Below are 20,820 nucleotides of genomic sequence, written 5' to 3'. Positions count from 1 at the left end.
GGGGGTCTCCCTTCTGCATGCGTGGGGGAAGGCCCAAGTTCAGGGCCCAAAAGACCTGATGGTTAAAGGCACAACGAGGTTAAAGTTAATCGCAGGGCCACTTTGGGGGGTGGCCAACGATGTGCTCAGGTCTTTTCCCTCGGTGCTGGGGAAGCCCTGGTCTCCACGCAGCTTTTCAGGTCTCACTAGCTCCCTTGGCACCGGTAAGCGGCGGTGCCATGAGCCTCCTTCCTTCGCCTGACCACCGCCTCTGGGGGCCCCTCTGCTCTGACCTCCCCGCTCTCCCCATCCTTCACTCTTTTCTCCTGGGCAGCAGAAGCGGACGCTCGCGGGAGCCCTCACACTCCCCGAGCCGCACGCCCACCCCGCGGCCTCCTCAACCGGCCGGGAACGGCCGCCCCAAAGTTGCCTGCGCCCCGGGGGCGGCCGGGCCGCCGCCGCGGAGCCGGAGCCGGGGCGCGAGGGCGCAGCTTAACGGTCCCGCGGCCACACCCCGCGCCCCGCCTGGCGGCGCCGCAGCTGCTGCCCGCCCGCCCCCTGCGTCAAGACGCCGGCGCCCAACGCGGAAGCTGCTCGCGGCGCGCTTGGTCCAGCCGCGGGCTGAGCGCCGAGCCGCGGCGGGCGCGGGATCCGGGCCGGATCGCGGACCAAGCGCAGCCTCTCTCGCCAGCCGGGCCGACCCGGCACAGCGGGCGGAGCGGAGCGAATACGTTGGCGGGCGGAGCGGGGCACGGCGCGCCGGCGCCGCCGCCGAGGGGGATGCGGCTGCCTCCCCGGGTCGGCGTGTAGAGAGGGCGGGTCCCCGGCCTCGGGAGCGCGGCGGTGGAGGGGACAGAGGCGGCGGCCATGGCGACCCCCGGCAACCTGGGGTCCTCTGTCCTGGCGAGCAAGACCAAGACCAAGAAGAAACACTTCGTAGCGCAGAAAGTGAAGCTCTTTCGGGCCAGCGATCCGCTGCTCAGCGTCCTGATGTGGGGAGTAAACCACTCGGTAAGGGCTCCGGCTGCGGCGCGCAGTCCCTTTCCTCCTCTTCCTCCTCCTCTTCCTCCTCGCTCCCCTCCTCCTCCTGCTGCAGCTGCTGCGGGGCGGGGAGCCTGAGCGGGGCCCCGGCCCTCTGGCTGCTCGCCCTCCCGGGTTGCCCGCTCGCCGCGGCTCGTCGGTGCCCCCAGACTCGCGCTGCGCTCCAACCCCTCGGCGCCGCCGGGTGCCACTTGGACTCCCTTGGACCTAGGGCTGGATGCAGGAGGAGGGGTCCCATCTGCCATTTGAGCCTTGCGGCCGTACCAGTGTCGGCCCCAGTCCGTCTGCTCGCGGCGGGTCTGTCCCCAAAGCCCAGGAACTGGGAAGTTTTTGCAGGGCACGACTCCGCCTGGGCTGTCACCCTCGGCAGGGGCTGTTGGGGTCCGATTCCTGGCGATCGCTTCCTCTGAGGGGGCGGCAGGGGCGGCCTGGTCCTCCGCGGTCTGGCAGGTGTACCTGTCCAAGGCTGGGAGCGTCCGGAGGCTCCCCGCACGGGGACGGTGGTGAGAATATTGGAGATCGGAGAGCTTTGGGCAGCGTTTTAGTGCTTAGGTTTTTTTTTTTTTCCCTTTAAAGGCAATGTTCTTAGACACACGGGATCTTTTTGGCAAAGAAAAAGCCAGTGTAAATACAGCATTGGTGTTTAGCATCTTCCTCTGCTCCTCTCCTGCATCGCCCTGCCGCTCTGCCTGCTGACGAGCCGCTTGGCGGGGAGTCTTGGTCCCCACACCTCCTCCCCCACCTTGGGGAGCCAGGCCGAAGTTACCGACTGCGGAAGGGCGGCCTGGGGGTGTCAGCAGGAGCGGGTCTCTGCGGGCGCGGTGGAAGGCGGTCGTGAGTTGACTGCACCGGTTCTGGGGGTTTGTTTCAAAGGCTGGAGGAGAACGCTTGGGAAGGTTAGCTGAACACACAGCCAGAGGTGCTGGAAGATGCCCCGCTGCAGGCTATGCGGACTGCGGTTTGAGGGTCCGAAATAGCCTCTTGCTGATTTTACAGCGAGAAACTCCTGCAGTTTTAATCTCCTTAGGATCAGGAAACACGATAGGAGCTGTTGGCTGAGCCATGAAAGTTTAAATGCGCCTGTGAATTTTGACCGTGACCTTACCCACTGCAGTCAGTCAGCGTCTGAGAAAAAGTGTAAGCTTGCCTTCGGTACTTTTGATTTACATGGATGTCTGTGGGTCCTTTTCGGCATAATAGAAATGACAGAAAATCATGTTGGTTTTTAAAAGGACATTCTCAGTTTAATGAAGTTGGTTGAAATGGTTCAAAAGCATCGTGTTTGTATGTTTCTTTCCCAAGCTGAGCTGGGGAAAAGGTGGAAACTGCATCAGGATTGATTGTGTTTGCAAGGAGTGGCTGTTTTTAAGAAGGTGGAGAAATGATTATTTCTATCAGCCTAATGCCTGACGCACTGAAGTTCATTTCAACTTCCTGACAACTTTTTTTTTTTTTTTTTTTTTAGCATTTAGGTATGTAAGCTGTTACAACAGCAGACAGTATTGTACCAAAACTCACCTAAGTTTTATTAAGTAAAATGTTATTTTTCCTATGTAATAAGGGTACAGTTCAGACTTAGGTTCTAAATCTGTTAGGCTTTTTATTATTATGTTTTTAGTTGCTTTTAAAAAATAATGTTAGTCCTGCATGTATTGTTGCTTTTATTTCCTTTTAAGTTCTGGTGTTTGGGTCAGGAGAGTGTATCTGAGGGTTTAATCTAGTAAAGTAGTGGGGACAGATAATATGCCTCCGAAAGAGTGTGCTCTCTGGGAGTTAGTTTGAACTTCAGTTTACTTTAGAAAACCTTGTAATTGCATGTGTTTTACTGTCACCACTTATATCACTACTTTGTACTTTTGAATTGCTACTTTTGCATTAGAGTTTCTTGCTAATTGGAAATATTTTGAAATACTTATCACGTATAAAAATAATGTGATTTTTAGATAGTGCTTTTTCATTTGCTTTGAAGAAAAGTTAGCAATTCTAAGTGAAATCATCCAGAGGAGTCAAGTTTCCATAGAATGTTAAATAATCATGTTATTCATTCAACAAACAGGTATCATGCACATAGTGCCACCCCCAGCCTCTGTGCAAAAGATGGCTAAAAACGTCCCTCATGTTTTTGTCCAGATATCTTTATCTTGAGGGCACTGAGCTGACATAGAAAGGTCTGTTTCACAGCCTTCTTTTAAAACATGTCCATTTCCTTTATTATTTTTGGGAAAAAAAAAGGCGGGGGAGGTGTATATAAAGATGAAATCTAAGCACTTAGATGCCATGTGTTTCTGATTGATTTCACTTTAGGTGACAAAGTCTTAGGTAAACGTTTTCATATGACCTTGCGTGCACCAAAGTCCATAGTATAATATGAGAATAAATTTATCAACATCATTAAGGAGAAAGCCTTGTGTTGTGTATGAATGGAGACATTTGAGGAAGCTTAGCAGAGAAGGAACAGACCATTCAAATCAGTCTTTCCCTGCGTTTCTAATGTGATCAGGATTAATGGGAAAAGATCTGTTATGAATATAGCAATTTCTTGCTTTTAAAATTCACTTGGATTTGTCTAAAGGACATTTAGAAATAACCATATAGTTAAGTAGTCATCTACTGCATGTAGTATCATGTCAGCATCTGAGACTGGGAATCTCCTGTGTACTATACTACATTAAAATCCTCATTGGATCTGTTTTCTAATTCTCTGATTCTGTTGACCTTGGGCCTGTTAACTATTTTTGCATCGATATTTGTGTTTGTGAAGTAAGATGATTGGATTGGATGATTTCCAAGTTTTTTTTCTAACTTCAAGATTCAACTCCTTTTACAGTCTGCTCAGTTCCTGATGTTAAGTTAGGATACCTGGAATAGTAACAGTATATACCAAAAGTTGCCTTACTATCATAACTTTGCCAATGAAGCTGTACTCGGGGAATTTTCAGGGCTGGGGCTGGAGGCAAGGAAGTCTGTGGTGATTGCAAGTGATTGTGTGAACTAAGAGTTTGTTGGATTGATTTTAGTTGGACTGCATTGCAGTCTATTAAGTCAAAGTCTATTTGATAGAAATGTAAAAACTTGCAATTAAGGTGGAAAATTTCAAGTCCATTGTGGTGGTAATTCTTAATGACAAGAGTAAGCTTGACTTTGTGTGGTTAATTTCATATATAACTGCTTTCTGACTTCAAATACCCATCAGTGAATGGATCACTGCCAATTTTTATTTTAAGTATTTTAAGCAGAGAATATAATTGAATACATAGAGGAAAAGACGACTTAAGAAGGCAATTTTGCCTTGTTAAATTCGGAATTAAACTAAAAAATGATCAGGCAGTTAGCTTCTACAATTATATTTGAATAGTGTGAGGAGCTTGTCTGAAGAGAGGTGCCAAGCCTTGTTTTTAAAGAGATATTCTAAAAGATTTTTATGCGGAGTGAAATGCGAGCCTTTTAGAAATGAGTATTTAAAAGCCTATTTAAATATCTAAAGAAAGACTTTTAACGTAGTAAAAAAAATTTAAAGAACGTAAAACTTGCTTAAAACAAATGTAGTAGAAATAACCAGCCTTAATGTTAGTTTTTTAGTTGCAAGCTGTAGAAATGTGGATGAGCATAGGCAAAATTTTGAAATATTAGGAGGGTTTCGGAGGTCACAGTGGAAGGATGGAGTGGTGAGCAAACCAAGAGAAATGGGGCTGGGCTTCGGGGTTAAATTGGAACCAGGTGCTTGGGTGCTGTTGGGACTTTGCTGGCTGTTTTGGCTTTGTTCTCACTCATAGCTGTCTGGTTTCTTTCACAGGGTGGGGAACTAATGCTTCCTGAATTTCACATTTTGTGAATTCTGCCCCCCCCCCCCCCCCAAAGGGGCTTTCTGTCTCTGATTCAGTTATACAAATCCCATGGAAGGATTCTGACTGGTCCGGCTTCCATCAGTTGCAACTGGAATGAAAAGGTGGTAGCTCTTGCCTGTTGGAGTTGTAACTGCTCTTCCTAGAGCAGTTCCCCAAAGAAGGGAGAGGATCTGCCCAGGTGGTATCAGGCAGGTATCCATCCTAGTAATGCTGGCGTGATTATCTTGGTGCCTTGTTTTGGCAGATCTGCAGTTTGCTGGATAGGGCATCTGTAGCTTCTGTTATTAAATCCTCAGCAAGGTCTAGGACTTGAAATAACACTGGAGAAACAGTGATGTCTTTTAGATTCATGGGTTCATATATGGGCACTGAAAAAGATAAAGGAAGGAAACTAGAGTTTAAAAAAGAAATAAATGACTGAACTATTGACTGAATGGAATATAATGAGGCAATTAAATTAAAACAATAGTGAGCTAAACGTTAGATGAAACTCAGTGAATGGAACCCAAATAACCATTCATTCACGAATTAGTCTCACACTGTTTTTTTCCTTCCCTTTACTTTAGAGAAAAGAAGAATGCCAAGTGCACACACATAAACAGTTTATTATTAGGGAAATATTTTTATACCCCCTACCACTTGGGATTATATTCTGAGAACCGAATACATTTTCTTCTCCATTTATTGAATACCTTATAGTGAACTTGAATATTCAGGATGCTAACTCATGTCAAGACAAGGGTTTCTCTTTCTACGACAGGATTGTCTGCTATGTCTTTAGAAAGATTTTCAGCAAGAATTGTAATAAATAAACAAATTCTTCCTTATGTTGATTAGAAAAATGCAGTCAACCAGAGCAATTAATTCTGCCAATATACCCTTGGAAATACAAATTCTGGAATTTAAGGGAATTGGTGCCGTTCAGCTAAATGGCTTGCGGTCAGACAGATTAGGTTCAAATTCTGCCTCCACCATTTATAGGCGCTCTAAGCAGATTTATTTAGACGATGTATTCACTTGAGCCTCAATTTACTCATTCTTAAAAGGGAGATGATGGTTACCTCACAGGGTAAGTTTGAGCGTTAGGTAAGCGAATGTATTTTAAGCCTAGCACTGTAATTGACACCTAATAAGGATTCAGTAATGAATAGCTGAAAATGAACACATTCAGATGCTCTGAGGCTGGTAGCATATTAATAAGCGCTAGACAAGTGCTGCTCAAAATTTAATGTGTGTGTGTGCGAATCACTTGGGGACATTTTTAAAATGCTGATTCTGACCCGGCAGGTTTGGGGCCAGTCCTGAGATTCTGCATCTGTCATGCTTTTAGATAATGTGATGCTGCTACACTTTGAGTAACAAGACAATAGAAGGAATATTGTTAAAAGTAAGAAGAAATATTCAGGATTTGTCCTGACAGCATGTGAAAGAATGGCAACCCTATGATCAAGTTAGAAGAGTTAAGAGGAGGAATTGTGTGTTGAAAGAGACTTTTGATTTGAGAAGTGTTGAGTTGCAGGTGATGGTGGGTGGATATTCCAGTGACACTTCGCACCCGTGGGGTGTTGGAAGGTGGCATTGGAACTCCCGAGAAAGTTAGGGCTGGGATGGAGAATTAACAGTTATCCATGCAGGACTGGTGGGTGAAGCCATGGGGGTAAATTAGATCTGTGAGGAAGAAGTCGGATCACTGGGGACACCAGGCTTTGAGGGAAGGATGGAGGAGGAAGAAACAGGAAACAAGAGAAAAGCAGGAAGTCTCTTAGATTCTCCAGAGACCACGATGGGCACGGATGTACTTTCTGAGAGAGTGGTTGATTGGGTGTGTGTGTGAGCACAAGCTTAAAGATTCATGGAGCAAATGAGTAGAAATGGGGCAGCTTTTCTTTTTAGAAGGTTAGACGCAGAAGGAAGGTGAAAGATGCCATTTTATTTAGGAATACCTGAGCTGCCTCCTTGATCTTTCCATTCTCACCTCTACCACCCTAATTAGATTTGTTTCCTTTCTTGAACTGTTAAAAATATCTCCTAGCTTACTTCCCTGTGTCTGCTCTTATCTATATTTCTTTTTGTGTGTGTGCCGTAGACCCCCATGGCAGTCCATTGAAGGCTGTGCACCCCTTCTAAGAATAACGCTCTTGAACAAATTAATGAAAATACATAGGATACATCCTACCCAGCTCACAGATCCCCTGAATTCTATCCATGGCCACTTTGGGGATTTGGGGAACCAGTTAAGAACCTCGCAGGAATAAGTTAGGGGTGGTGTGGAGCGGGAACCGGGGAGGGCACGCAGCAGCCAGGAAGAATGGTACATGGCAGGGATGGTCAGGGATTGAATTAATTACCGTCTGAGATCACAGTGGCAGTAGGTGGTGGGATTCAAACCATGGAACTAGGCCAGGCTGGGCCCATGAATTACTCATTTCTTGGAGGTCTTTTCTTTCCTTCCTTAGTCCTAAAAGCTTTGACAAAGTTTGCTGTTAATATGGAGGAAAACTGAAAATATTTTTCCTTTACAGAAAGAAAATGATTGCTTATATTCAAAGGTTGTAGGAAGAGAGCATACACATAACTCGTTCATGTAAAGCATTCTGGGAAGCTCAAAACAGTATCCTACCTAAAGATAAGCCTTTCCATTCAAAGTAAGGATAGTTTTTTACCTATCTACCAGGGTTAGGAGTTCAGGCTCTGAAGCCATATGGTCTGGTTGGCTGTGTGACCTTGGACAAGTTACTGAGTCTCAGTTCCTTTACCAAAGGAGATAATAATAGTGCCTATTACAGAGGTTTATTATGTGGGGTAAATATTACAGTTGGTACTTCTAAGATGCCTGAAGATGCACATGGCAAGTTTTTTTTTTTTTTTTTTGTAAAGGTAGATTTATTTAGAGAGATACATACTGCATAGAGTGTAAGGCAAGAGAAAGGCAAGGAAAGAGGTGTGGGAGTTGGATGCTCAGGTTAAAGTAAAAGTAGGTACACACTCCATAGACAGAGTGCGGGCCGTCTCTGAAGGGGAGGGAGTGAAAAAGGGGCGGCAAGTTCTTAATAAACATTAGCTTTCATTACTATTATTTTTTAAATATTTTAAATGATAAAACACGGAAAATTACTACAGTGCATGTTAAATTAATTAATTGTTCCATTACCCTGGTTCTTAGATAGAATAGCACCATTGTATTTGGAATCCTTGTGCATCTTTGAGCTATAAATCAATCATTTTAAAATTATTTCTGTGCCCTTGCTTTAATGTCTTTTTCTAGTTTGTTGTAATGTTCTTTTCTGTATCTTTAACACTTGCACTAGTGATCAGGTTGTTTGAGGTCTCAAAAATTTAATTCAGATTCATTAGTTGCAAGTTATGTCAGCTATTGATTTGATATTTCACCTTTTTTTTTTTTTTTTAAATATAAGAGACACTGCTTGGGATGCAAAGTGAATACACTGTGGACCCTACTCTCAAATTGCTCACAACTGCAGGGGAAATAGAGGTGTGCAAGGACATGTATAAACAAGTAGAGTAACAGGAATGCTGGGATGGAGGGTGTTACATAGGGTGGTGAGAGTATAAACCTCATAAAGAGGACATCTGAGTAGAGATAAAGGAGATGAAAGGCTTGGACATGAGGATATCTGGGGAAGGGCATTTTAGCCAGAAGGAACAGCCAGTGCAAAGGCCCTGAGGTTGGTGCTGACTTGGCATGTGTAGGAAACTGCAACGAAGCCTGAGTAGCTGGGGTAGAGTGAGGAAGGGGGAAAGTGCTGGGGGATGGGGGTTGGGACTGGATCATGATACTTCTGCCCAGGACTTTTGGAGAAGGTTCAAGAGGTGCTGACATTGAGAGTAGAATCTGCCAGCTAGGGAAGGCAAGGAAAGGTATATGTGGCCAAGGGGACAACAGTGGCAAAAGTAAGCAGTCCAAGCAGGCAATGGCCAGTGGTCTGGTGCGGTGGTGGCTTCGGGCCTCACCACTCACTCAGTGTAATTCACAGAGCCGTGGTGTCAGTCATCACCCAGGAGCCTGTTGGAAATGCAGAACTGTGAGCCTCTCTGCAGACCTTCTGGGGCAGAACGTGCATTTTAATGACAGGCGATTTGTAAGCACATTCCAGTTTGAGAAGGACTGTCTGGGGTAAAGCTTCGGTTTCAAACCCTGGGGTTCCCTGGAGGTGCCTCCGAGGCGAGGCCGAGGCCAAGGCTGAGGCTGGTGGGAGGGAGTGGAGCCCGTGGGGGGAATTTAGCCCCTCCCTCAGCTTCATCTGGAACAGCTTTTTTGTTGTTCTCATTGTCATCATCTTGTGTGTGTGTGTGTGTGTGTGTGTGTGTGTGTGTGTGTGTGTGTGTGTGTGAGGGCTGAATATATACTGTGCACACACAAGGGAAAAAAGGTTCTCCAATCAGGAAGGTTGAAAAGCACAGAGGTAAATGATGGGGAATGTTAGGAGATGGTTAAAAAGGTAATTTGAGGCCAGATTTTAAAAGGCCAAGTAGTTGATATTTGCCAGAGAAAAGCTTAACAAGAGTTCTGACAAGGGCCACTTTAAAATTTACCCTGAATCTCATATTTCTTACCTTTTCCCTCTCCTTAAACTTCCCTCTTGTGTTCTGTTCCTTTTGTCCCCCTAACCAACCCCTCCCCCTGTAGCTGATTACCTTTCATGCTTTAGAAAGCTTTGAACAAGTAGAAGCCACCGCCTTCCCCTCTCCCCACTACCCACCCAGTCCACTGAGTTTTGGGTACTGAATCCATCAGCCTACAGATGCGCTGATGGGGGCTGCACTGTCTAGTGTGGTAGCTACTGATCACACATGGAGAGTTAAATTTTACGTAATTAAACTTAAATCTTAGGATTCAGATTTTCCTATCCAGTGCTCGGTAGCCACATGGGGGTGGTGGCCACTGAACTGGAGAAACTGACTTTTTCCACTGTTGCTCACTTCCTATTGGACGTGCTCCCTGCTCCAGAACCTCCCACCTTGACAGCAAAATAAACAGGCATGATGACAAAAACCCTCCTTAGACCATGTAGCATCTCTCACTTCGGCCCCTCTGCGTCTCTGTTCCTTTTTATAGCAGAAGTTGAAAAGCCTCGTTCAGACCTGCTGTGTCCTGTTGTTAGCTGCTCCTCACCACTCCCAGGAAGCTGCTGTTTGAGCGTCCCCAGGGGACCTTCATGTTTTCACATCCAGGGCACCCCCTTTATTTTTGTTTTCTTCTTATCTTCCTTCACTCCTTAGGTGCCTTGTCGGACTCCTCCCCATTCTCAGTCTCTAAACCCCGGGATGCCCCAGGACTCCGTCCCTGTCCCCTGTGTGACTACAGAGCGTATTTTATCTACATGACGTTCTTTAGTTCCATGGCTTCTCTTGCTGGTAATTGAGCAATGTGTACCTTCAGTTCTGACTTCCCTATTCAATTTTTTACTAGACATCCTCCTTCGAATACCTAACAGGCATCTCAGGTGTGTCCCCACTGGGACTCTTGGTTCCTCCCTCCGCCCCACCCCATTGCCCGCCCTGCCCTAAACCCTAGTTTCTTCCTTATCTCAGTAAATGAACCACCATCTACCCAAATGCTCAAGCCCCAAACCCAGGGACCAACCTTGATTCTTCTCTTTTCCTCTCCTGCCCTCCCAAATCCCAATTTTGAGTCTGGACTCTGCCTACTCCTCTCTTCCAGCAGAAATTCTCTTTCTCTAGACCACGGTGGGAGCCCTCAGCTCTGCCCATGGTCACCTTGCCCTGTCTTAGTGCAGATTCTCAACAGTGGTGGCAGAGTGGTCTTTCTGAAATGCCAGTGGTACCATGTCGCTGTCTCAGTGCACACCTCCCAGAGGCTTCCCTTTGCATCGTGAATAAAACCCACACTCTTTCCTGGGGCTTGGAGGTCTCACCGGCCTCGCCCCTGCCTCCCTCTGTGCCTTCTCCCTTCCAGCCACTCTCGTCTTTTTCCTCTGTTCCTTCAGCAAACCAAGCTCAGAGCCACCACCGCGCTTCTGCACTTACTTTCCTCTCTGTCTGGAATGTTCTTCCCTCGGGTCTCTGAATGGCAAGCCCCTACTTGTCATGCTACTTTCTTAGCTCAAGGCTTGCCTTCTCTGATAACTTCCCTGACCTCATCTAAAGTAGCCCGCCCACTCTCACATTACCCTCATTCTCTCTGTGACACTTGACACAATTGGAAACTCAGTTGTTGGCAAGTTTATAATTTATCTCCCCAGACTAGTGTGTTAACCTGCTCACTTCAGGCCCACCGCAGCCGAGACTGGGTCTTATTTATAGCCGTGTCCCCGCACCCAGAACAGGGCTCGTATGTAGTCGGCGCCCAATAAATGTTGAATGAACAGGTAGAGCCAGGAAGTGCTCCGCAGGTGGGCCGTGAGCCCTTCCACGTTAAGTTTGCATCCACGTGTGCACTTGCTATTTGCTAGGATTGAGTAGAGTGTGTAGAGTGCTTTGCTGAGCGGGTTGTGCAATGCCTCAGGGAGCCGGGGAGAGCCTGCTGTGCGCTGGTGATAAGAGGTGTGGTGCAACCACCAGCTGATGACACAAGAGCTCACGTCTGCGGCTGCCTGCCCGCGAGAACTTTGCCTTGTGAACACAGCCGAGAAGGTTCAGGGAGTAAACAGCTTCTCCCCCAGAACATCGCCAAGTGAATGGTGTGAAGACTGTAAAAGCACCTCTAGACCACCTGAGACCTTGTCTTATAGAAGAGCTCACCGCAGTGTTATTTCTGGTTATTTCATGTAGCTGGGTCTTTTAATGGCTTCAGGGATGCCCCTGAAAGTTCTGCTGTTCAGAAGCCTGCCTTAAGTTAAATTTAAGGTTCTTCAAACGCTGTAAGAGAAGTGATGATACTCAGGTCTTCCGGGGTATCTTTCTCCTGCGTTACGTTGCTGCTGGTTCTCAGTCATGGTGCCTCGTTCCCATGTTCGCTTGGTTCTTTTGGCTCTGAGCTGCTCATTTACCTTGGACAGTTATTTGCGGGGGATTTTTGAGTCAAAGTGTGTCCCTCTAGAGAGGGTTGTTTCCTGTTGCCAGGTGGCTAGGGCATTACAGATCAAGGCTATTTTAAACTAAACTCACAGATTGGAATTTTGGGGATTTGCTGGTGACAAATTTAGGCTGCAGTCCCCTGGGGGTGGAATGGGTTTATTTCTGGTTCACCTTTACCCTAGGCTGTGACCCTTTTGGATCCTAGCCTCATGGTGAAAGGGTTAGATTCCCCCACCTTGGCCGGGCTCTGGGCTCTGACTTCTGTTGCCCTCAGCCCATGGGACCACCAAAGCCCTCAGAGCGAAGTGGCTTTGGTGGGAGCTGGCAGCTCTTGCACCCCACTTTCACTCAGGTTTTGCTGAGGTAACTCCTTCCTCTTCAGCACCTGGATGTCTTTAAGAAAATGTTTTAAAAAGTATTTTCTTGTTTTCAGTGACAGAGTTGATGGGAATAACCCAGTTCCACCCTATTAGCAGCAGTGGACATTGCCGGCATTCACGTTTCTGCAGAGACAGGATGATAGATGATAAGTGAGGAAGAGATTGGAGCCCCCAGTGGGTACTGGTTGGGTCCTTCTCGGGCTGTCCCAGGGTTGGGTCCTGCATCCAGAGGAGGCTCTGAGAAAGCCATTGGTGTCCTCTGGGTAAGAGGCCACCAGAGTCTGAACTAGGGCAGTTGCGTGGTGGCAAAGAGAGAGGGTGTGAGGGTGTGTCCAGGAGATGTTTGGGAAGTTGAATCAGCTGGATGTGGTAACCACGTGGGGGAACAGATAGGAAGAAATCAAGGGCAACCCCAGGTTTTCGAGTTTGGTACCTAGGTGGTTTCTTCATTCCTACTTTCGTAACATTAGTGGTTATCTTTTTGGTCTGTATTATCTGCATACATACATTATCTGTTACTCCTGCATGGAAATGGTTATATTTCCTGTTTTGAAGTTTTCACAAATGTTACAGTTTATAAGGCAAATCCAGCATTTGATGGATAATTTAGCATTTGATGTCCTCGATCTAAATAGATTCCTGATACATGGTTTAACTGTCTAGTTTTAACTAATATGTACTTCATTTTGTTAAAAAGGATTATCTTCATATCTAAAGTTCAACTACCAATAACCTGTAATTGGTTTAGATTTTTTTTTTTAAGGTGTTTTCTTTAAGACTTTAGAGAAAGAACTCTGAAAAAGACAGTCTTCACTTACAAGGAGTTCATAGTCCTACTTGGAAGATAGGCATGTAATTATGTAAACAAGTTGCTAAATTGGTGAATTAACAGAACTGCCTTCAAGGTTTATTTGGTTGTAAGTGACAGTCACACAAGGCAGATCCGCTAAAGGAAAAAGCAGGAAGGGGTTTTGGGGTAATCGCTGGAACAGGACAGAACCTCAGCTGAGAGCCACACAGAGACCAGGATCCAAAGCACCTCATTGTTCACTTTCTGTCTGATCTTTGCATGACTTTTTGGGAACTTTTGTTCTAAGAATATGGTCTTTTCTCAGCTGCTTTATGCAAGTAGACCCTACCCAGATTCCAAGCTCACTTGCTTCCCGATCCAGGTCCATTCAGATGGCATTTAGCCACTCTGTGTCCTAATTTCTGATTTCTGATGAGTGACAGGGAGGGAGAGAGACGAAAAGTGAGTCAGTGGCCACGGGTCTCCTGTAGTCTGGGCTCGGCTGCTGGGTGGCACCCGGTTGGGGGGACAATGACAGTTCTCAAGCCCTTGGAATCCTTCTGGGCCAGGGACTGCTCTCCCCAGCGCATGTGCATGAATCTGCAGAGGATTCATAAACTGCCCAGGGAGAGTTAGTGCTGTTTGAGTTGGATCTTGGAGAATGAGTTGGAATTAACCTGATAAAGAGGCTGGAGAAAAAAGTCATAGACCGAGTTAAGTTTCCTAGACAAAGCATAATGGGTCAGTGTCATTTCCAGGGACATGCTAAACCTTTCTTACGCTTCTCATCTTCTGTTTTGACAGTTTTGTTTATTTCCATTCTCTCACACGTACTCCTATTTAAATGACTTCTGTTTGCACTAATTCCTTTGGGCTTGGTTATTTAGGATTTGAATCGTGTCTGCAAGTTGCTAGACATCCTAGCCTTCAGAGGTGAGTGCTATTTGTGATTGTAAGACACATGCTTTGTTTTTGTGTCCACCTGCATGTTGAGGAAGGTGTGCTGCATTAATTGACTCAAGAACGAGGGACCACGATGGCACCATGTGTCTGTCACGTAACCTGCACAGAGATGCTCGGGTGGGAGGGGCAGGGGGCCTGAGATCAGTTGCCACCTGCACGCCATGGCAAAGGGCTGCAGTGGCCAGAGACAGGCTCCCTTTTTGTAATTTGCCTGCACAGAGGGAGCTCATTTTCTAGTGTGCACAGAGGTGCCCTGTGTGCTAGCAGCTGCCCTGCTTTTCTTGGGTCATGCATCCAAAATTTCTCCTGTGAAATTCCTAAGTGCTGGTATCCTTGAGGAAGCTTTCAGGTGGTGGTTAGCTTGGACAGACAAAAAGAAAGTGGGGTTTCCTCTGCAGATTTGGATCTACTTTAGAAAATGCGTATTATGTAGACTTTCCACTACATGTGTGTTCCATAATGCAAATCAGTTTACACAAGATTGGTAAATGGGGAGTGGTGTTGTAGGAGGCAGAAATTGATCCATACGCAACTTTCCTTGGGTACATCACTGTTTAATGCCTCCAGGTAACAATAACTGGATGAAAAGATACACAACCTGGCCAAAGGCAGCAGAGCGGGTAGGATGATGGACACCTTGTCCCCTTATCCTTGCTCTTGTCTTGACCCAGGTGGCCAGGTACTAGGTCCTAGAGGAACTAATCTCACAGTTCTGTCCGTCTTTGTGCAGTTGGTTCTACTCTATCAAAGTTTTCATTCCTTATATTCTTTCCATCGATTGATCTTCATGATTGTATTTTTAAAGATAAAATTCCTCCTGTATTTCTTAGAAATTAACCCATTTTGAAGACTGATATGTATAGCATTTAGCATTTTATTATTTTTTTTAAACCTTCCACAGATTTTGAATGATCTGCCTAAAATCTATTTTTGGTGTATATACAGAACCTGAAGTTTTTCAGGAACATATATATTGCATTATAAACAGAAAAATTTGTATTTACAATTTGTTCTGTGTAGCTGGATGCCCAGGTTGGAATCTCCCTCCTCGTGTTACTTCCAGGGATAATCAGGTGGAAATGGGGTTGGAAGCCTTGTTCACTGAGTCATCCATAGTCTTAAAAAATTTGAAGGTGCTGATCTAAATAAGCAGAAGGTGAATTTCTTTACTCTGGAATTTCCCAAGTTATCCTTCTGCCCGAATACATTGCCCTTTCCCTGCTCTCACACTCACAGGGTCTGGGGTATTCATGTGTCTTTCACAAGTCTGCCCTGCCTGCCTCTATCAGTTTCCAAAATGACTGTGTCATTTTGCTGTGCACATTTTCACTGTGGGGCTAATCAGCTGTACCTTTCTGAAAATTTCCTCCAGCTTTCTTCTGTGCCTGGGAGCCTGAGAAGAAGCTTTCTTTTCAACTGACCCCTCCCTCATAGAACCAAGGCCCCAGGCTTTTACTGTGTTAGGACTTGGAATATGTTTCCTCATCAACCCAAACAGCCACCTTCCAAGTGAACGTTGGAACACAACCCATTCATGCATTAGATTCTGCCAGCACATGGCTGAAAAGTTCAAGTGCTCTGGCATAGAAAGAACTGTTCAGAAACAATTATGGTAAACCTGTAAGGCTTTTTTTTTTTTTTTGGAAAATTGAGCCAAAGGTATAGGACAAAGGCAAATTTAAGAGACATTTTAGATGAACGATATAGGTTAAGAGAAGCTAGTGTGCCCCTCTGACTTATTTACTTTTCTCTTGTAGTTTTGGCATCAGGTATTCACAAATTTAAAATGTGCCAATGAAGATTTGATCCAGTAAATCAGCAATAGTGAATATTTTTATTTTGTGTTAGATGGAGCTTCTTTGTTCTTAAGTTTGTTTAGGTGAAGTAGAGATGTTCATGGCTTCAGTGGAATTTAAGTTCTAATAAGAAGAGAGACACGTATATGTGTGTATGGCATATTTTCTGTATGAAAAATATTGACAAAAATAGGAATTACTATGATCATTCTATCCAGAAGCAACAAGCAATGTTAATGTTTTAGTGGGTATCTTTCCAGTGTCTTTTTGAAAAATCTCTCTGAGACTATACTGTCTATGTATTTCCTCATATCATTATGTATTCTTCACAGCGGTCTTTTTTAACAACTGCCTAATAGTCCAATGCAGGGTTAATAGTCTATACATTGGTTCCAGTTTTTTGCTACCATAAATAATGTTGCTGTCAACATCTCTCTATATAAAATGTTTTCTTTTATTGGGTGATTTTCTTTGAACAAATTCCCCTTTTGGGGAGTGACTTGCTAAGAGGGTATGACTATGTTAAGGCTCTTGGTAGATGTTGCCAGGTTGCTTTCAGAGAGGGCTGAACCCCTTAATGATCCCCATGATGTAGGTGATAGCCCCTTTACCACATCTCCTACTCTGTACTCTGAGTACCTCTAAGTTGAATGGCAAAGATTTGAATAAAAAGATACATTTATCTTCTTTGTTTCTTTTATTTCTTTTTCCTTTTTTTTTTTTTTTTGAGTAAAGGTAGATTTATTCAGAGAGATACATACTTCATAGACAGAGTGCAGGCTGTTTTAGAAGGCAAGAGAAAGGCCTCTCAGTGTGGGGGTTGGGTGCTCAGTTTAAAGTAAAAGAAAGAGAAAGAAAAATACCATATGATGTCACTTATACGTGGAATCTAAAAAAAAAGACAAACAAACTTATTTACAAAACAGAAACAGACTCATAGACAGAAAACATGCTTATGGTTACCAGAGGGGGAAGAGGGTGGGAAGGGATAAATTGGGAGTCTGAGATTTGCAGATACTAACTACTATATATAAAATAGATAAACAAGTTTATACTATAGAGCACAGGGAACTATATTCAGTATCTTGTAGTAACTTATGGGTAAAAAGAATATGAAAATCAATATATGTATGTTCCTATATGACTGAAATATTGTGCTATACACAACATTGTAAACTTACTGTACTTCAATAAAAATATATTTAAAAAAATAAAATAAAAGTAGATACTCCATAGAGTGTGGGCCATCTCACTCAGAAGGCAAAGTGGCCAAGATACGCTTTTTTTTTTTTTTTAAACATATTTTTTTAAGAGGGTGCTTTTAGCTCATCTCAAGTTCTATTCAGAGGAGCTGTAGGTAGTCTAATAAAAGAGCCACACATGTGGGCAGGGAGGGGGCAGCAGGTCTGGGGCGTGGAGAACAGGCTGCATGGAGGACTGTGTAGTCTCCGTCCAAGGAGAGCTGCTTTCAGCTGGCCCGCTTTTCACAAGTTTGTTCTTCCTTCTGCTGTACAGTCCTCGGGTTCCCTGCAAACAGAGCTGGATGATTTTCCTTCTTTCTTTCTTCTCCTCTCCTCTCCTTCCCTTTCTTTCCTCCCTTCCTTCCTTCAGAGCCGCAAGATCAAATTGTTGCTTTCCTCCAAGTCTGGAAGTTGGGGTCGAGACAGAGTGGGACAGCAGCGGTGTGGGTCACTGGAACTTGGTGATGTGTCGGGCAGAGGGTCCTCGGATCCCAGAAGCAGCGTAGTGTCCACTGCTTATGGTTAACTCATTTCAAGTAGTCATCCCCCACCCCGGAACTTAGACTACACCCACCCTGAGAACGCTAATCAGCAGGCAGGATTCTTCAGCTGGAAGTATCCCAGTCAGGAGTTTGTAGTTAGTTGTTCAGTCTTGCTGCTTCACATTAGACTTGACCTCTGGATGATGCAGATGGATCTGTTCAGAAAATGCAGTGGACGTCCACTGGAGTCTGTCAGCAGAGTGTGTGTGTTTGCTTTGTAAAGGCTGAGTCTTATCACCCACCTGCTGTCCTGTCTGGCTGGGAGCTTGATTCCGCACGCTGTCCCCTCTGCCCGTTATCTGATGTAAATATGTCAGTCACCTGTGCTGACTTTACAAACATTCTGCAGCCTGGCAAGGCCAGGCAGGGGAAGGGGAGCTTCGCCCGATCCCTGTGAGTGCCTGGCTCCTCTCTGCTTGGATAACTGGGATTCAGAAAGGAGAAAGCAGTGGGATGTTTCCTTTCAGCAGAAGCGAATGAGTGTACTGCGTATTTTCGTAGCAGAATACAACTCCCTATTTTAACTAACTCTTTTACGTACTATAAAAAATAACATCGCTCTTTCACAAAAGAAAAAGAACTCCAGAGAACATTTAAAAAAAATTCAAGGAACAAAGGCAGAGCTCTTGGCAGGAAAGGAAAGGTCAGGTTTGTAAGCCAAAGCCACCCAGATAAACTATTATTTCCACTTTATATAGATGTTTCATTATGACGGTAGTGGTTACAGTTGTCAGTTTTCAGGAGGCCTAAATTACTGACTAGTTCAGATGAATGCAGGCTTTAAAATTAGCCCCTGGAGAATGCATTTATTTAAAAATTGGACTTTAATTTTTCTTTTTTTAAAGCTTGAATTAAGTAGAAAGTTAGAGGCCTTTTATAAAAGATGGTAATATATATCTAACTTGGGTGATCGACTACCTAAGAAAGGATTATTCCTATCCTATTATTTTAAAATATTAAATGTTTGACACAAAAATACAAAATATTCTATCTTATTAAAGAAATCTCTTTAATTCATATTTTTTTTATATTTTATAAGTCACAGACCGTCCTGAATAGGCCTTGGGAAGTGTGCTGAATGAGAGTGTAGTCAGTATGACTTCAGCTTAATACACAATGTGCAATTTTTCATTAATTTCAAAATAAGGACTTTTAGGATTATAAATATAAGTCTTTTAGGCTCTTCCTGTTTTTAAGAAAATACCTTGTTTCCTCATGTGAAAAATTTCTTCAAGAGTTCCAAAAAATCTTCAGTGCATGTAACATTTTGAATGCAGTTGTCATTTTCCACTTAACCAGAGTGGCTGAATACTATTTTAGAACAAAATGATGCCCCTTTCTGAACCTCCAAAACAAGAAACCATTTAAGAATTCATTTCAACTTGGTAATTTATAAGAAGAAAAGACTGTTCTGATGATATGTGGGATAGTCCAAAATAGTGAGCTAAAAGCTAGAAATGTTTACTTAAAATGATTGGATACACCAGCTGAGGAGAGAACTTTTATCTTGTGTTTCCTTAAAAAACAAAAATCAAAACACAGATCTTTCATAATAACAAACAGATTGGAAGTAATATAAATGTCGATTAGTGTGATAGTTAGGATGAATGAAATACGATGTATCTGTATATTGAAGTGCATTGTAGCTACTGAACATGTTCTGAGAGGTGAGTGTTCTGCTACGGAGAAGTGACCGTGGAGTAAGAAAGTAGCCAGTGTGTTTTGAAAGTATTATATGTCTCTCTGAGGAGGGGAGGGATTACAGATAACTTTCCTTTTTCTACTTGGATCTTTTTGTGTATGTGATTACCTATCTCTCTTTATAGTTTGATTTTTTCCCCCCACTACTGAGCATGCGGTACTTTTATAATTAGGCAACCAAAGCATGTACTTAGGTGTGATGGGTGGAAAGAAATCTTCTACGTATTGAATTTGATGAGGCAGAAATAACTTGTAAATTTCTGTTTGTGAAGTAAATATACTTGCTTGAAATAGGGATATTTTTCTTTGGGCAGCTGTCCCAGGAAATCCTTTGATGAAAGACATTTTTGATTGTATTGGGAGAAATGATTAAGTAAACAGTGATTCTAAAAGTTCTCACCTTTTTGTGAGGTTGGGAAAAACAAAGATACACTGGCGTGATTACCACCGACTTGCCAGGTATCCAAGTTTTAATTGTGTATCACATCAGTGAAAAAATCTGAGCATATATCCTCAATATTTGAATTTTTATTTATACATTTCATGTGTGGACTATTGCATTATTTTGTTTTACAATACAGAAGTTTTAAAAGGTTGCAGTAAAGATAAATATTAACAGCTAAAAACTTGCTCTTGTTAAAAGTTATCGTTAATTTTTTTTTTTTTGAATGAAGGTAATGGGGATGAATTTCTATCAGTTTTTAACAATCTTGGTGAACACTTTGTGATAAAGCAACTTGAAAGTCTAGTCCTACATTCAGTTTATCTTGCTATTTGGCTTTAAAACTTACAATAGCTGAAAAAAAGTTACCTCACAAAGGTTTATGGGTCCAAATGTATGAAGAGCATTATTGACTAAATTTATTAACTAGTGATTCTCATTTTCAAACCATCTACCAGTAATACAAAACCTTCGGTTAAAATCTGGTAAATTTCTATTTTCATTACATTCTCACAAAAGTTATTAGAGGTTATATTAATAAAGATGAAGAGTTCAAAACAAAAGCTTTTTGTAGTTATTGAAAATGTTCAATTAGACTAGAAAAGTATTTCTAAGTTCTCTGTAGAAACAAAAGCACATCTCTTTTCAAAATATTTTTTCCATAGTATATTTCTTTCCAAACGCCAACTCTTTTCCTGCACTTGTTAAAGCCTCATCTTTACCTTGAAGGGGTTGAGTAAGCTCATTAAAAGAAAAAAAATTACCAGCCACCTGTGATCATAAAGTAGGTGAATAAATTTAGAACAAATTCTTCTATGTATTGTGTCATGAAATAACTCTAACACCTCCGTATAGTGCAAAAGATTTTTGTGTTTTGTCTTCACTCTCCACCTCATTACTTAAAGTTTTTTTTTGTTTTTGTTTTTTTAATAAAACCACAAAGATGACCTCCTACCGTAAATAAACCAAACACTTGACATAGGGCCATGGAACACGTGAACCCAAAGGAAGGTGCTGGTGTTGATAATAAGATGCATTTCTTACCATTTAAGGTAAAAAGAATGAGGTGTTCTGGTCATTTGTTTCTTGCACCCAGTAAAC

The 20,820-nt window shown here is 43.5% G+C and overlaps 1 protein-coding gene across 2 annotated transcripts in view; it reads left to right on the top strand.

Moving 5' to 3' along the window:
- Positions 1-558: 558 nt before the first annotated feature.
- PIP4K2A (phosphatidylinositol-5-phosphate 4-kinase type 2 alpha) overlaps positions 559-20,820 on the top strand; it is a 159,011-nt gene continuing 138,749 nt past the window's right edge. Inside the window, exon 1 of one of the 2 annotated variants that reach the window (XM_032473970.1) lies at positions 559-990. In XM_032473970.1, the coding sequence (XP_032329861.1) occupies positions 847-990 (144 nt within the window). In that variant the 5' untranslated portion in view covers positions 559-846. The remainder of the gene's footprint in view (positions 991-20,820) is intronic. The other variant, XM_032473969.1, reaches the window with a different exon arrangement.

Source organism: Camelus ferus, chromosome 35, assembly GCF_009834535.1.
Source record: "Camelus ferus isolate YT-003-E chromosome 35, BCGSAC_Cfer_1.0, whole genome shotgun sequence".
In the NCBI taxonomy this organism is placed as follows: Eukaryota; Metazoa; Chordata; class Mammalia; order Artiodactyla; family Camelidae; genus Camelus; species Camelus ferus.
The sequence above is the reverse complement of the archived record's forward strand: the minus strand, read 5'-3'. Positions and strand labels throughout refer to the sequence as shown.